At 38.4% G+C, this 18,762-nt stretch overlaps 1 protein-coding gene across 3 annotated transcripts in view; it reads right to left on the reverse strand.

Moving 5' to 3' along the window:
• The window catches only part of PSF1 (partner of SLD five 1), a 29,853-nt gene extending 17,643 nt beyond the window's left edge, over window positions 1–12,210 (reverse strand). Inside the window, exons 1-4 of one of the 3 annotated variants that reach the window (XM_090007235.1) lie at window positions 11,811–12,205; window positions 739–822; window positions 394–440; window positions 165–286 (exon numbers count right to left, since the gene is read on the reverse strand). In XM_090007235.1, the coding sequence (XP_089863361.1) occupies window positions 165–239 (75 nt within the window). In that variant the 5' untranslated portion in view covers window positions 240–286; window positions 394–440; window positions 739–822; window positions 11,811–12,205. Of the gene's footprint in view, window positions 1–164; window positions 287–393; window positions 441–738; window positions 823–11,810 lie in introns of all 3 variants that reach the window. The other 2 variants (XM_090007237.1, XM_090007234.1) reach the window with 2 other exon arrangements.
• Window positions 12,211–18,762: the final 6,552 nt, after the last annotated feature.

The raw sequence follows: 18,762 nt of genomic DNA on the forward strand, positions 1-18,762 counted from the left end.
TTTTTCTGTGGCACTTCTTAGTTTGTGAAAAATACAAGATCTGCTATAGGATGCAACTGCAAGAATCAGTCTTATAAAAAGGATACCCATAGTAATAAGGTGCCAGTGTATATGCTAATTTCTAATTAGCTTGTCAGATCAACCTTGCAACAACAGAAACTTACATTGAATGGTGTTAGCTGATCATTCTCATTGTATACTAGTTCCTTCAGCAGTTGAGATGCACTTTTACAGAACATTTTGTAGACAACGATTATGCCAAATAGTAGCCTCCAACTGTTTTTTTCTAAGGTGCCATCAGGTTTCCATTCAGGAGAAGGCTTCAGCAAAGGGCTCCCAATATGCTTTCAAGAGGAAAGTTTAAATGAAATGTAGGTTCGATAGACAGCAAACCTGTTAATCAGCTTTTTGAAAATCAAGGAACTGTAATATTTGTTATTCTGCAAAAAAAGAAACAGTCAAGTTAGCCAAATAAGGAACTGTTTCAACCAATAAATTCAAAACACCGCAATTGCTAGACAACTTTTGTAACGCCCCAAAATTTCAAACTTGCGAAGCTTTCAGAAAACAGGCAAGAGACTAAAAAAAATCTCTTTCCTTCAGAGTTTGTTTATAAAATCAGCAGAAGACTATTCTTTTGTTAAATTCAAAAAGGCAAGCTGACAACTTTGGGCGCGTTAGCTAAAAGAACCAAAATTCACAAAATTCGGATAAACCAAGAAAAATCCGTTACAAAACCCAAAATGTCCAGGGTGCGAGCTAAGAACAGGAAGAAGAAAGTCTTGAAGTCATCTTGCCACCGCGCCATCGCCCGTGATATACCTAATCATCAGATGTACCCATATAAATGGGTTAATTTTGCGAAAAACTAGTAGGTGCACAAGAGAGACTACAGGAAACTGAATTAAGTACATTTAATTCATCATGTTACGCAGTTTAAAGCAGATATGCAATTAAACAGGTAACTAGTTCAATCAAGTAAGCAGTGCAGAACATGTAAGCAATTCAAGCAAGTAAGCAATGCAACTGTCAAACACAACATGACGATTCATTTGATCGTAAGATGTGAACTACCACGCAACAAGCTTGTTTTCGTTCCTAGAACGGGGTCTCTGCATTTAATCATTATCAGGTCATCGTTTATCGCTCTCACAATTTCTAACAAACTCTTTGTCCTGAACAACCTTAATTTATTTCATCTCTCAAGGCCTTACGTGGCCAAGTGTCACCGGTTATGACTCACTTAGGCGTCATACGTTATCAGAAAAACCCACCCTTCCATAGAAGGTTCAAAGCATGATCTAAAATCAATAAAGATATGATTCTCACATCTGGGTTCAGCATATAATCATGCTAAAACAGAATAGATTCATAACTGGCTATCTCAATCAATCTCAAAAGATCATCAGAGCTCACCATAACTTTTTATGGTAATCAAAACTCACAAGCTCCACGTCGAATCGCCAGGTCCGAAAAATGTACGACCTCACAAGGAATTACCGCCCTAGATGGTATACCTGGTCTTGGACAACACACTTCCTCACAGGAGTTCACCGTCTTTGCGGCTACCCGCTTGTGGACAGTGTACATCCTCACAGAGATTCTACCGCTCTAGTCGAGTCACCTGGTCTTGGAAATGTACAATCTCACAAGGAATTACCGCCCTAGATGGTATACCTGGTTTTGGACAACACACTTCCTCACAGGAGTTCACCGTCTTTGCGACTACCCGCTCTTGGATAGTTTACCTCCTCATAGAGATTTTATCGCTCTAGCCGGATCACCTGGTCTTGAAAATGTACAACCTCACAAGGAATTCCGCCCTAGATGGTATATCTAGTCTGGGCCCATACACTTCCTCACAGGAGTTCACCGTCTTTGCGGCTACCCGTTCGTGGACAGTGTACATCCTCACAGAGATTCTACCGCTCTAGTCGGGTCACCGGGTCTTGATCATACACACCCTCGCAGATAATCCTTTGGAGATCAGGTCCTCAACAGATACTATATTCAATGAAAAATAATTGTTAAAGCAAGCAAGAAAAACAAGACTAGCAGAACTAACCAACGTGTCATGGAGTAAGCAAAACTCTAGTAAAGCAACCAACTAAATACAAGTGCAATAAGGACCATAGTGCTAAACAAGCAACTATAGCAATCCAACTGAATAAGACAAGCATTCATAACAACAAAGTAATTGAATAAGACAAGCATTCATAACAATGCTCGCAATACATACAATTACCATTAATTAGTTCAGTCCATCTGCAAGTAACTACATTAATCGTAAGATATAAACCATTGCATCGCAAGTCATTCATAAGCTATACATGATAAGCAATCATACGGCAGCAGTTATATCACAATATGTAAGCAACTTATAAGACAAGCGGCCACATCAATCCTAGTTGCCACCAGTTCGTAGATTATGAGTTGTATGCAATCACATCAATCATAAGAGATGCAAGTCAAAGTGCTACATTACAATAAGCACCAAGCAGGTCTCACGACCCATCAACCAGTGTGAACAAACTTTATGTTTCAATATTACTGACTTGCGGGTACGCGCAGCCAAAACGTAGAAACAACTGAGACTAGTTCAGGCGTCTGTTATTCTATGTTTTTCAATAACCCGAATAGCTAGTTGAGTCTGCTTCTAAGGGGATGGCTTTAGCTGAGAGAGGATTCCCCAAAAGCAGGTAAGCAGTGTCACGGATGCATCCAACTTCTGCAAAAGTGTTGAGCTAACTTTTGTAGCCCCTTTCCCCTAACTCCAATGACTGGGGAGGTCGGATCTTTGCCCGTGGGGCGATTGTTAATAACCTGTCCATTGAAGTTTTGTACCGCTCTTTCCTCTCCCTTGACAGACAACAAGAAACGAATGGGTGCGTTAGGGATTGCTTAACTAACAACCCATTCTATATTGTGGTCTTTAAACCACTCGAGCATCTTACCTGTGAAGGCGAATAGTGACCATTTTATGTGATTACAGCATTGTGTATTTAGCACAGTTCGAGGTCGCACAACCGTCTCATCCGATCATCGCAGTACTAGCGTGTAGTGCACGACTACAAATACTCTAGGATGAAAGGGGTATAGCTCCTTAATAGGAGCCTTAGCAGAAGTGTTTCACAAAGATGTCATGTTTCTCAAACTTTACTTTGCAATCTTTATCTTTTGAAACCGCCAAAAACTTGTGCCAACATCTGATGTGACTATCTCGAATCTCATCCGCTATCAGGGTATCTACATGCCTCGCATGACTCGATACCGACCTCGATAGATGGGATATGGGTTTCTCAATAGAACCCCCCGCTAAGAAGTTCGCTCGAGCCCCAATTTGGGGTTACCCGAGATATGGCGAATAGACGAACAGAACTGGCCAAAACACATTCTTCCAAATGCTTCGATTTGGGCAGTCTTTGATGTTATTGCGCAACTCCCTAAATCTCAAGTCTACTCTGCAGGACTACGTACTCGAAGAGTTAGGATCCTTGCGAGGTATCCCTCTCCTTAGACGAGGATGTATCGCCAAGCTCTCGACTCAACTCTTGTCGAAAGAGAGAGAGAGTGGTAAATGCCTTTGCATCCTCCACGATGATGCCTTTATAGCGCATGCAATAAGCGAAAATCTGAGCGTCATTTGCAATGGCAATGCAATAACAAAACATATGCAAAAGCAAGAAGCCTGGGCGCAAAGCGCGACGGCAAAGAAAAAACGGTAAGTAGGAGTGCAACGCAAAGCGCGACGGCAAAGGAGAAACTGTAAGCAGGAGTGCAATGCAAAGCCTGAGCGCAATGCGCGACGGCAAAGTAAAGACATGACAGAAAGTAAAGGACAAGGATCGCGAAACCGCATCCTTGAGTTAAATGCGTACTCGTATAAATATATATATATATATATATATATATATATATATATATATATATATATATATATATATATATATTTAATGATCATTTTTAGTTAATTGAACTTAATTCAATTGTCAAAGTCTTCTGTGCAATCTTTCCCTATCTTGGGGAGTTGCAAGCTTGCTGGCGTCTGCGAGTGTAGGTGATTGACAACTCGGGTCGCGGAGTGCGAGTGAGATCCGTCGTACGAGCTGCAAAAGCGACAGTCAATATGCTATCTTAGTCAGAAAGGTAGAGAGGACGGAAACGTTGTTGTTGTCCTAACGTGAAGGAAACAGAGGTAGGGGCATCGTGCCCTTGCGGGCCTGCTATCCGTGTAAGAACCAGAGCAGGGGCTGCGAGCCCCCGCTGACCTGCTATCAGCGGACTACGAGGAGGCAGGGGGTTGCACCCTTGCCCGAAGAAGACAACGAGGTAGGCTTCGCCCTGCCGGCCGAAAGAGCAAAGAGCAAGGCCCTTGCCCGCAAGCCACTAAGGGAGAGGCAGAGAGTTGACCCCTTCCCTGCGCAATAAACAAGCAGGAAGGTGCTCGACCACTCCTCGCCAACCAAAACGTAGGGAAACGACAGGGGCTGGCCCCTGCCGACCTATCCGAACATAGGGAGGTGGTAGGGGCTCGACCCCTGCCCACCCAATCAAGAAAAAGCAAGGGAGACGGCGAGAGGGCTCGGCCCCTACCATCGTTCCCGAACTCAGGGAGGTGGCAAGGGCTCGACCCTTGCCAACCTACCGAGAACCCGAAGAAAGGAGGTGGCAGGGGTTCGGCCCTTGCCGACCTTCTTGAACAAGAGGCAGGCAGGGGCCCTGCCACCCTGCCAACTATAGCACAAGGGCCACCTGAGAGCCCTCCCTCGGGAGCCCTCTAAGAGCGGGGGCGGCAGGGACTTGGTCCCTACTGGCCTGCTGGAGCAGGCTGACGACAGGGCCTCGCCTCTGTCATCCCTCCGAAGAGGAGACAAACCAGGAGGGGTGCTCGGCACCACCCTCCTGGTAGACCCAGAGCGAGAGAGAGAGGTAGGGGAAGGCACGGCAGGGGCCACTGGCCTCCTGTCGGCCTTCCAGCGAATGCATAGAAAGAGGGAGAGACGGGCAGGGGTTGGAAACCCCTGCTGACCGAGCAAAAATAGGCGGCAGGGGGGCGTTGCCCCCTGCCGACTCTCCTAAAGGCGAGAGGCAGGGGCAAAAGCCCCTGCCAACCAGTCAAACACAGGCGGTAGGGGGTGTCGCCCTTGTCGGCCTGCTGATTGAAAAGAAGGAGAAGAAAAGGGGGAGAGGAGAGAAAACAGGAGAAGGAGCGTACCTGGAAGTCGGCGGCGGCGGCGACGGAGGGAACAAAGGCAGTCGACGGCGGCGGCGGCGGAGGGAACAAAGGCAGTCGACGGCGGCGGCGGGTTGGGGTCTCCGGCGACAGTCGTGGATGCCGAAGATGGTCGGCTCCGGCGGTGAGGTCCAACGAGAGAGGGGGAGCGGCGATGGTCGACGCGTGGGGGAGGGGCTCGTCGATTGTCCCTCCCCCTGCGTGTTTTATGTATAAAATACGCAGGCGGTGGGCAGTGAGGCGGTGCCCGACTGCCTCTCCTTTTGGATCCGGAATATGGATCCGACCCAGGTCCAACAACAAATTTTTTTTCTCAAGGGTTTACAACTTTCCCAGGCAACTTTTGATGTAACACTACAAGCCATGTAGTAGCATCAAATGAACAAGATAATGAACCAATAACATATACAAAAGACGGTTGCATAAGATTCTTTTCAAGGTTTGAATATCAATATAGACAGAGATTAGCAATTTATATCCAATCACTCATGCATACACAAAGACATGCACGCACACACAAATACACACTTTCAACCATTACAAAGGACCCAACTCCAGATACATTTGGAGAATAATTTTGTTTTTTGAAATGGACTACAGACTTATCATACATTTTGTGTTTGTCATTGCTCCTCTGATTGATTTATTATCCATGACATGCACACACACATTTGCACCAGTCATGCATGCACACACATACATATATAGAGACTTAGAGAGGGAGGGAGAGATGCATGTGTGAGCAAAATATGGTAAAAAACAAATTCTTTTGGAGTTATGCAGAGACTGTTTTATTAACACCTTCAAATGCCAATATGCCTACCCCCAACTTCCCTCTCTCTCTCTCATAAATGATAAAGAAAGAGCACACTTCTGATTTGGCAACATAAATATACTTCAAAAAAACTTGCATCATGATGAATTAGTTTTGAATTGGCATGCGAAAAATAAAAATAAAAGTAACATGCTAACAAGTCCAACCAATTTGGACAGCCGTGTCACAAAACCCATGGATGCATGCAGTCCAAAACATCGCTCCTTGCGATGGCACGAAAGTATTCCTTTAGAAATACAAACTGAAACAGGAAAATTAAAACAAGACTATCGTTAAAACCAAAGGTATTTTTGTTATCATGCAACGACAGCCTTGCATGATTCCCTATGCCAGGAATATGGTGGGCAGGTGTTATCATAGCAAAATTTTACTTTGGTAAGTCAACTGACCTTTTGAAAAGGTTTTGAAAATAACTCGTCTTCGTTTTGAAAAATATAGAAAATACTTAAAAAATGGGATTCACCAATCGGTACGAGGTTCAATCGTTCCTGACGCCATAACCAAGGGTAATCGAACCAATGATCAATCTTATGCTTTGTTTTGCTCAACTGTCAAAATCATTATTATATTCCTAAATGCACGAAGAAGCAGGCATACGCTATGAACTTTGAAAATTTTTGACTGAAAACGTGATGTATGCTTCGAATATTGGGAATTTCTTGAAAAAAGGGGTGATTGAAAAATCGTTTTTCACACTTGGGAAAACACTTTTGAAGAAAAGGAAACTTGAAAATTTGTGAATTGGACTTAGAAAAATATTTGGAAAAGGGAAAAAACTTAAAAGTTCATTTTAAGGAAAAATCGAGTAACTTTGAGAAAATCGATTTTTCTAAATTTTAAACCCTGAAATAAATCAAAAGGGTTGAGTGTGTGGTCATATGAATTCATTTCATGATGCAATCTAAACTTAGATGATGCATGGATGCATTTTGTGAAAACATTTTCTGAAGAATTTGATAAAATCATGAGCAAAAGGATTTTTGTGCCTTATAAAATTTAGATGAAATAAATTCGCCATATATTCATGACTATGACCACAAATATATTTTGAATATTTCTCATTTGATTTTACGAGAAAAAATACTTGAAAAAGTTTTTGAAAATATGCAATGATTTTTCAAGATAGCCTAAACAGTGTAGGTTGTTTGTAACTTAAAAAAAGATGATAAATCTGAGTTTCATTTGTATTCTGGCTATGCTATAAATACGAATTTCATTAAGTTTATCAACTCCATAGAAGTAGGTGCACGTGTCATTCATGTTGAGCATTGTGGATTTGAAATATGCATAAATCATCGTTCATCACAATCAATATTATTGAAAATAAACTATATGCAAATGTATAATAAGCTAAGCAGAAAGAAAAATTTTTATTTCAATATTATAATTACAATTTACATCAATAATTTAAATAAAATAAGAAAAAAGAGAATAAAAGAGAATCTAATCTTGAGCTTTCCTGCAAAATTAGCACACTGTTAGTAGCAAAAATGTCAGCTTTTCGGGATTTATCTAACAATAACTGAAAAATTAAGGGATTTATCCAGATATAAGCATTTTTCATGCTTTCCTGAAATAAAACCAACTAAATAACATAATAGATGATCTATAACTAAATGAATAATAAAAATAAACAACTTGAAAATTTGAAACTGAGAAAAAATAACCAAAATACCCTTAAAATTTGACATTTGTTGCCAAATAGGGTTTTTCAGAAAAGATTTTTGTAATACGCTTAATCCAGCGATCAAACGAATTCAAAACAATGTCAAATCAAGTGAAGAGCACCATGATATGATTATAAACATGAACGAACTCAAAATTCCTGAAAACAATGTATGGAAATAATAAAATATGCAAAAAAGATAAAATTTTCTCGTGTTTCGGTTGAATCAAAACTCCGTGGGCATCCTGTTTTTATGAAATAATTAAATAACACATCAAATGAATTTTAAAAATCATAAAAATTGACATGAACATTTCTAATAACCCTAAAAATAACATGCAACTGAAAAATGAATTTGATTATTTAAGCAATAAATATTAAATAAAAAGGAGAAAAATATGTTATTTTACCTGCGGTTTTGTACCTATCACGGTGTCAGACCAAAATCGAATATCAAACAACAATAAAAAATTATGAAATTTAATAGGGAGAAACTAAACAAATCAATGAAAATAGCCCTTTTTACAGATCAGGAATACGATCTCCGGTTAGGGAGATACGCCTCCGGCAAAACGCGTTTGATTCTGACCTATGCATAACGATGCAAAAAAGACAGATTCGGTTTCGAGTTTAAGGAAATATAGCAAACAACCATCAAAATTCATAATTTTTTTCAGAGATTAACTAGATATCATGATGAAAAAATCACCTTTTACGGATCAAAAATATGATCTTTGGTGAGGGAGAAATCATTCTGGCAATACAACTCAAGGTTCAAATCAAGACCGACAATCCAAGAAACACAGATTTCAATTGTAGGCTTCAAGAAAATAGAAAACAACGATTAAAATTTATAAAAATCACACCATAGAAAGTAGACACACAGACAGATCGGTCACTTTTTACATATCATCGATACAATCTCCGATTAAGGAGATATCATTTCGACAAGATGACATTGGCCCTGAACTATGCCTGTCGATTCAAAAAATACAGGTTTTGATGTCGGGTTAAAAAAAAATAGAACTCGACCGTAGAAATTTATAAAAATTTCACAGATTAAACTAGACACTCTAACGAAGACACTGCTTTTTACAGATTGCTAATATGATCTCCGATGAGGGAGATACAACCTCGAAAAGATGCTCCTAGATTTTCACAGCATTTTTCCGGTTCAAAAAACAGGTTTCGACTTTTATTTTTGAAAACAGGGTTACAGAACTAAGAAAAATCTTTTTTTTATTGAAAATCATAGACACATGCATAATTCTACCATAAAAAAGTCATATTTAAACAACGAATATAAACTGGTAAAATAATAACATTAACAGACGACCGAAATTCAAGATATGGAATCTAAAACCCTATAACAAAATAAAACTTGATTAAGCATGATAAAACTAATAAAAATGTATAACTAATGCCATAAATCATGATTAAAACGTATGAAATAATGAAAATATGCATGAGCAGGATGAAATCAAAATAAAAACACAGGGAAGCATGGCTGAGAATTTGATTTAGCCATTAAAAGAGGGATTTGATCCATAGAAGGCTCGAATCTCGATCTTTTTTATACATTAACAAAATAAATGAAAGACGAAGGTTGTTTATGGATCAAAAATGTGTAAAACACATTAAATAATCAGTAGATCATATTCTTGAATCATAAACATGGTTCTTGAATGGAAAAGAAAGGAAAAGATCCAACAAGAAGGGGCGACAATGTTGGTTTTAATGAAAATTAGCTAATAAATTAATAAAAATCAATTAAAATTAAAAAGAGGAGGGAAGCTTACCTTAAGATTAATGGAGGAAGTTGTTGAAACTTGAAGGAAAGAGAGGAGAGAGAGCATGGGTCGAAATCCTAGAGGGCTCTATTTATAGAAAGTTTTGATCTAGTCGGAACTCTCTTAATTAAAAGAGATAGACCATAAAGGGGGAAGGGGGGGGGGGGATTTTTCTAAGGAGACTCCTAATGGTTTTGACATTTGACTAAACCTAATTAAGTTCTAAACAAGCTTGAAAATCCTCAAATGTGGCACTACCTAAGTGGGCCCCACATTTGATTTTTAAAGAGATTAAAATAAAGATTAAAAAAAGTTTTTCAAAAATGATTTTAAAATGGTGAAAATAAAGGAGTTAAAAACAAGCTTTTCAAGAGGCTTTAAAAGACCACCTAGATTTATAAAAAAATTTGTATTTTGAAATAGACAAAACATGGAAATGAGATGAAATTGAATAAAAATGAAAATTAGGGTTGGCGCCCCTTGCAGGGTAGGCCCCACTTGAAGAAAATTCAAAATTGATTTAGAAATCAAGTTTAAAACGAATCCAGATCATTTTTCTAAGGAAATGTTTTTAAAATAAGGAGATATAAAGCCTCAGGGGTTGGCCAAATGGCAAAAATCGATTCTAAAACCCAGGTTTTTGAAATTGATTTCAAAAGAAAGGTTTTAAAAATCGAGTCTGAATTTGATATTTTGAATACAAGAGTGTTGGATCTCGAAAATGATATGCAATGACATGCAATGCGATAAAATGACATAAAATGATATGAAATGACATGTGAAATGCAAACCCTAGATGAGGGATTTGAAGTCCCAGACCCCTGACAAAGACAAAGAATTGACAATTCATGCCCGAGGATGAGAATTGATAATTGAACATCAGATCTGATATTGGATAAGATCCAAATGTGAATTGGATCTCGGATATATCTAAAAGTTCATAAAAGGAATTGATTTGAGCCTAGATTGACACTTGTACCAGTTTGGGTAAATGATATAATTGATGTTTCGAACAAAATGTTCAGAGAAATGATTTTGCCCCTGCAGGGCATGGAGTGATACTGAACAATGAGGTTTTAACTGGTTTAAATTGGATTGAACAGAGTTTTAGGGTTTCTGAACTTAGGTGAACTAAAAAGACACTGACTCAACTAAACTCCTAGAGTGGATGATCGAGAAATGACATAATTTTCAGAGAAATTGTGAGAAATGAACAATGAAGTGAAGTGGATCACGAAAATATACTGAGAGTGAGCTAAAATGAAGGTCAGTTATACTGATGTGAACTACATCTGGAGCTCAGGCACTAGCTAGACTGACTAGACTTAAGCTCAAGTTCAGCTGAAATGGGCTCAAATTGACTAAAATGAACTCCAAAAGTATGAAAAACGAATTTGAACTGGGGTCGGGCCACTTGAACTCCCGGATAACTCAAGTTAGACTCAGGGAAACATGATTGATTGAAATTGACTGACTCGGGAACAATTGGCTGGGATTTGAGCAAAAAATGAGCTAATTTCTCAATAAATGAACCAGATTCAGCTAAAATTGTCAGAAATGAATAGGATTCGCTCGTTGTGAGATCAGGAAAGCTAGAAATGACCGACATTCCAACTTTTGTAAACTTGAGATCTAAGGTGACCTAAGGGTAAAATGGTAATTTTATAGGCAAAAAGGGGCAAAATGGCACTCAAACTAGAATAAGTCTAGGGTTAGACTCCTAAGGTGATTGGCATATGGTGAAAGGGGGTGTTTGAAAATGAAAGAGGAAAAATTGAGGTGTTTACAGCAGGCTACTTAGCCAAGAAGCATGAAGATAATCGGTTAAAAAAAAGAAAAAACTCAGCAAACAGATCATGCATTCACAAATTTAGGCATAAAACAGTGAAAAGGGCGACAAGAAATCCAATCCCAATCGGTTGGTTTGTCATTCGCCCATTTGCCCTATGAGAAACCCCGATGGGGGCGGTACAGAAAAGAGAAACAGGGGAAGCAAAGGTAATTAAATCAATCTAACGCATAAATAAAATAGAACTCAGCGATTAATAGAACTTTTTTTTATCTCACGCGTACTGCAGTTACGCCCATGCACAAACAGTGAAACCCCCCGGCTGGGGGGTGTTTCCCGGCGATGCAAGGATCCGGCCACCTACGGTGGCCCGGGCTCTACCCAAAATAGGGAAATCATCTCCAGAAAACGAAAAACAATGATTACGGGTGTGCTTTACAGAACAGAGGAGAGAGAGAGAGGGGATAGACGTACTCAGAGAGGGTGCGACGACTCACCCGGGTTCGTCGGCATCGGCAGGAAGAGGGTTTCGGAAGGCAGGGGTCACCGGAGTGGTGTGGCGCTGTCGCAGGTTCCAGCAACGGCAAAGGCAATGGCGGTGGAGGTGCAGCAGAGGCTACTAACTCGCTGCTCAGGGGGAGAGATAGAGAAGAGGGAATCCAAGCGGCAACGTGCTCGAACCAGGAGGGATGGTGAGTACCGGCAACGGCGATGGCTCACGATGGTGGTGCCCTCCGGTCGGCACTCGAATGGAGAAGGAATGAAGAAGGGAGGGGAGAAGAAGAGAGAGAAAGGGGAAATAAGAAGGAAGGGGAAGAATAGAGGACGTCGGCCGACGGGAGTCGGCGACGGTGCCCTGCTCCGACCGGTCTCCGAACGAGGAAGGAGAGAGGAGGAGATTCGAGACTGCGAACAGGGAGAATAATAAAAGCAATTTAGGGCTTTATCGGGTGTATCATCGGGTCTGATTCGGGCCCGACCCGATGAATCTAAATAATCTGAAAAAATATATATATGATGAAATAAATAAAGTAAACAAAATAAAAATAATACTAACACTAAGACTACTTGGTGGTTCATAGTTTTAACTTAGACAAAATTTGGTTTTAAAACAATAAATTATTAAATTATAAACAAAATTTGGTTTTAAAGCAATAAATTATTAAATTATAATATTTCTCATAATTAATTTTATAACTAAAATACCTTTTTTACAAAATCATTCTAAAACCATCAAAATATGTCCCGTTACATCCAAAACACCTAAAAAATGCTTAAATGGGTTTATGACTCATTAAAATGATTAAATTGAATATTTTAATAATATTTCATTTACAATAACTATTTTACCTTTCTTTGACAGAAATATATAATTAAGCATATAAACACACAAAATTGATAATAAGAAATAAAAACATATTTTTAACTCAAAATAAAAAAAACTTTATTTATTTTCTCTTAAAAATTTACAAGTTTTACATTGGTTGACTGACTGTCAATGGACAGGTATCTTTTTTCAGTAAACTTAAAAAACAAACATTGTCTATTGACTCTAGCCAATGAGGGGATTGCTTATGCTGAAAAATCCAAAATCCAAAATCCAGAGTCCAAGGTTGGTACTTTGGTTTATTAAGTGTAACCATGTCTCTTAGTAAAATTTTGTGTCCCAAGACTCCTAGTCCCCAACTTTGTAGTGACTAGTGATCAATGACAAATTATCTTGAAATTTGAAGTTTGAATGTTTAATTACATGAATACATGAAGAAGAACGAGAACAAAGAATTGAAAGGATGATACCAAACTGAATTAATTTAATGAATTACAAGAGAGAATACAATGAACATATATATAGAAAAAATATAAGGTTTCCTCTGGAATATTGATTTCTTGATAATAGCTGCATTTGGTTGATCTGATAACCATGTCCTTGATAATAGCTACATTTGGTTGATTTGATAACCATGACAAGAGTACCGAGAATTCGATATATACTAAGATAACAAGGATACAGGGTATCCGAGATACCGAATATTCTTGTTAGGTATACCGAGATAACAAGGATACCAAATACCCTTATTATTGTAAACTCCTTTTACTCTCCCTTAAGTTGGAGCAAACGAATTAAGGATGCCCAACTTGGTCTTGAGATGAGAGAAGTGATTAGTGCCAAGCGCCTTGGTGAAAAGATCTGCATATTGTAAGTGTATAGGAATAAAATTTGTTTGAATCAAGCCACTCTGAATTTTTTCGTGCACGAGATGACAATCGATTTTGATGTGTTTGGTGCGCTTTTGATAATCCTGATTTGCAGCAATGCGAAGAGTTGTTAGGTTGTAGCAATACAATATCATGTGCTGGGAATGACTAATGCCAAGATCCCTCAACAGGTATTTGATCCATGTGAGTACGCATCACGCTAAGGCCAAAGATCAGTACTCAACTTCAGTCAATAAGCGAGACACGGTGGACTGTTTTTACTCTTCTAGGAAAGGGGGTTGTGCCCAATCATAATACAATAGTCGAACGTGGACCTGCGAGTGATTGGGCAGAAGGCCAATTGAAATCACAATAATAAATCACTTGAATGTTGCTTGTGGACATAAAAATTCCTTTCCCGGAGCAACTTTGATGTATTGAAGGACCCGAATAGTGGCATCCATATACGGTTGTCGCGGCTGACTGCTGAAATGACTTAGAATATTGACCACAAAAATGATATTTAGATGGGTTATAGTGAGGTATAATAACCGACCCACCAGACGTTTGTACGGTCTCGGGTTTTTCAATAAGGTGTCATCTTCATTACCAAGCTTAATGTGGGATTCCATGGGTGATTTGCTTGGTTTTGCTCCAAGGAATCTCATGTCCTAAAGAATATCAAAGACATACTTACGTTGAGAGAGGAAGATGACATTATTGGATCTGGTGACTTCAATGCTAAGAAAGTATTTTAAACATCCAAGGTCTTTCACTCGAAATTGTTGATTTATGTGTACTTTGAGTTTCTTGATGTAGGTGAGATTATTTCCTGCAATAATGATATCGTCTATATAAACTAGGACAAAGATGTGTGCCCCATTAGTGGCCTTTGAAAAAAGAGAATAGTCAGCCTTAGACTGAACAAAACCATCTTGAAGTATATAATGTGAAAGTTTAGCAAACCAGTTATGAGAAAACTGTTTAAGATTGTACAATGACTTTTGCAACATGCAAACCTTATGCCCCCCCTGAACCAAAAACCTGGTGGGAATTTCATGTAAACCTCTTCATTGAGATCTCCATGTAAAAAGGCGTTAACGTCTATTTGATATATATGTCAATGCTTTATTGCTGAAATAACTATCAAGCATCGTACGATGACCATCTTTGCAACCAGGGCAAAAGTTTTATTATACTTTAAACCTTTAATTTTAGTGTAGCCTTTAACCACTAGGCAAGCTTTATGTCTTTCAATAGAACCATCAAAATGATACTTCATTTTGTATACCCATTTGCATCTAATTGTGTGTTTTCCTGTGGGTAAATCCATAATTGACCAAGTGTGGTTTTCTTTTAATACCCTAATCTCTGCAGTCATGGCATCACGCCAATACAAAAACTTCATGGCTTGGGAGAAGGTCTTGAGTTATGGACATTAAGACACTTAGAAAGGCACAGTGTCCCTTAAAAAAATGATCACACCTTATAACTTTGAAAAACTCATGATTTGTGTTATAGGCCTTTTCTCTTGCATCGATCAATTTAAGTATGGGAGCAACGATATAGCAATTGTAGTATTTGAGATGCAGTGGCAGATGTCAGGTTCTTTCAGATCTTCGGAGATGGACTTGAATGGGCTCAATGGTTTTAGGATTTGAATCGAGATGGATGGTGTAGGTGTCTCATTTGCCGCACTTTCATTAGATTCTTATTTTTCGCAAGACTGAGGCTCAAAGATGGGAATGGGTAGGATACTCCTATCTTCTTCATTCAGAGCATTATGATCTTGAAAGAAAAAGACATTTTCATAAAACTTGATATCTCGACTTACAAAAACCTTTTGTGTTTTCAGGATCATACACACGATATCTCACTTGACCATATGAGTATCCTATAAACACTTCTTTGCATGCATGATTTTTAATTTTGTGAGAGTAATGGATATTATGAGAATAGCAAAGACATCCAAAGACAAAAAATGGTCATAAGTCAATTTTTTTTTATGGAGTAACTCGTAAGTTATCTTCCCCAATAATGGTTTTGAAATGATGTATGCAGCCATAAAAAGGCATTCTCCAAAAAACTTAATGGGTAAGGAGGCTTGAAATCTCAAGGCTCTAGCAACATTGAGCAAATCGTTGTGCTTGTGTCTAACCACACCATTTTGTTGAGGGGTCGCAACACAACTATGTTGATGCACATCTTCCTTTTCTCTAAAAAAGGTTTGGTGTCACTTGAAAAAAACTTAGTTCCATTGTGAGATATGAGACTTAAAATTTTATTGTTAAATTGATTTTCAACAATGAAAGAATAAAATTTGATTTGAACTATGGTTTCTGATTTATACATCATAAGGTGAGCCCATGTGGTTCTATAATAATTGTCAACAATGGTCAACAAATATTGTGCTCTGGATAAAGAGGTGGTTTGGTACCCCCCCCCCCCCCCCAAATGTCACATTGGGTAAGTTAGAAATGCTTTAATGAAGCAATGGATCCGCTAAGGAATGGAAGTTGAGTTTGTTTAGTCTTGTGGCATATGTTACAATGACAGGGAGGAACACAACCATGCAAATTTTAATTATTTATAAGAATTTGCAATCTAGCATTCGAAAGATGTCCAAGGCATAAATGCCAAATATTGGAATCAAAAGAAGAATTATTCAGGAAAAAATTATCATTGATCTCAATAATATAAAGTCCATCATGTTGCTTACATACTCCAATCTTCCTCTTCAAGAGATAGTCCTAAAAAACACAATATTCATGACAAAAAAAACCCATCACATTTGAGGTCTTAAATCAATTTATTCATAGAACTAAGACTAAACTTAAATTACGGGACAAAGAGGACATTTGATAGAAGAAGATTTGGTGCCAACCTGACACTACCAATGTGATGGGCATGTGTAGAGGAGTCGTTTGGCAGTCCAATAGGAGGGAAAATGGTTGTCTTAGAAGATATTAAATTTAACAAAGAATTAGCAATACGGTTTGTCATGCCCGTGTCTATGATCCAATGTACAAGCGCTATGGAGCATACGAAGGAAACATTGAGATTACCTATTAGGTTGATCGCAGGTGCTGGTTTGGAATTACCTAGATTTATTACAGCTAATATTTGACCAAGTTGTTTGGGGCTTTGGACAGGCTTATTGCCTTCAGAAGTCACAAAACTCGTGTTAGTTTGACTCTATTGGAAGAGCACCAAATTGATTTGGAAAGTCATGTAGATGAAATCATTTGGCCTTTACATGAGCAATTCTTTTGCAGTGATCACACTTTGGGCAGATAGAATTCTGACGATTATTGGTGTGATCCATATTGTTTTGAACATTAGAACTTTTTACAACCACCGCCATAAGTTCTTGATTGAACATGACTCTGAGGTCACATTGTTTTTCTTCTTTCATGAGCAGTGCAAAAGCTTTAGATATACTTACTAATGGTGACATCAATAGCAATTGGCTCCTTATGACACTGTAGCTCTCATTGAGACCCATTAAGAATTGCATGAGTCTTTTCTAATCGTGTTGTTTGTGAATGGCCTTGGTCGTTCCACATGTACATGGTGGAATAGTTATGTATGTGAACATCTCATCGCATAGGCCTTTCTTCTTGGTATAGTAGGCTGCTATGAGCTTTTTCATTTGTATAAGATTAGCAATCTCTGGTTGGATCTGGTATATGTCATGGAGTGTTTGATCGGGAGAATCGCTCACGGAGCTCGGTCCACACTTCGACTGTAGTTTCAGTGTAGATAACGCGTGAGGACAAATCATGATGCAATGAGTTGAGCAGTCATGATAATGTCATATTATTGCATCGTTCCCATGCAGCAATATTCTTTGGAGGGTAACTCGGTTTCTTAATAGACCCATCTATGAAACCATATTTATTTTTCGCAAATAGTGCCATGGTCATTGCCCGACACCATCTGGTATAGTTGTCGTCGATCAATGGTTATGATACCAGCGCCATGCTGGGATTATCTAAATGATGGAAGAAAAAATGGACTCTCTATCTCTTTAGGGTTCAGACTTGACGAACTTTCAACTCCGTTGTTCATCTTTAGGGTAGTTTTGCAGATTGAAGAAAAGTGAGCTGGTCAACGGACGAAGATTACAATATTGCAAATATGAAGATGTGCAAACTGTAAAAAAATAATCTGGACAGAGGATGCACAAACTCTAGAAAGATAGCCAACATGGGTTGAAGCAGCAGATCAACAAACGTTGATAAATTGATTACAACAACAAGCTTTAGTTGATGCTAGACTTGAGAAAAATAGGCCTCACTACGTTCTAAGCTCTGATACCACGAAGAAGAATGAGTATAGAGAATTGAAAATATCATATCAAATTGCATTGTTTGAATGAATTACAATAATGATATATATATAATACAATGTTTCCTCTGGAATATCAATTTCTTATTAATAGCTGCATTTGGTTGATCCGATAATCACGATAAGAGTACCGAGAATTCGATATACATTGAGATAACAAGAATACATGGTATACCGAGATAACAAATATTCTTGTTAGGTATACTGAGATAACAAGGATACCAAACATGTATACTGAGATGACAAGGATACCGAATATCCTTGTTATCGTAAACTCCTTTTAACAAAGTACCAAACTAATGCATCAATTTTCTATTTTATCCTATTTTTTCTGTACTCTATTTTCTAACTCTTAATCTATTACATTTTTCTTATTTTCTCTTTCATCCATCAGACGAAAGCAAATGAAACCAATAGTGAAAAGAAAACAAAAAAAGGAGAATAATAGACAAAAGAAGGATAACAAAAAGGAAAAAAGGATGAGAAGAAGCAGAGAGAGAGAGTAGCACGCACATCTGAGTGTTGGAAGCTCACCGGAGAGTCACCGAAAGGAGGAGGGACAAAAAAGGGAGCTCCTAAAGGCTAAAACCCCACCAAACATGTCTTTTATGGAGTTTATTTTTAATCTAAAAGTACTCTTTTACCCCTCAAAATGTTATATTCTATTTTTATTGGTCAGTACGGGATAGGGTTCCGGCCGACCTAAATCATTTTTTCAAAAGTATTTTTCCTTATAGACTTGTAGTCGACCAAGATGACACAAAGGGAGAGGACAACTGATAGCCCCCTTCTCACCCTCTTTTTCTCTTTTGTGGTTATTGTGCATTGTCATCAATAAAGGTCTTATATATATTATTAAAATTTTAAAGAGTTACAAAAGGTAGGGTGAGGTTTTCTACTTTT

Source organism: Nuphar pumila, chromosome 5, assembly GCF_984573655.1.
Source record: "Nuphar pumila chromosome 5, dmNupPumi1.hap1.1, whole genome shotgun sequence".
NCBI lineage: Eukaryota > Viridiplantae > Streptophyta > Magnoliopsida > Nymphaeales > Nymphaeaceae > Nuphar > Nuphar pumila.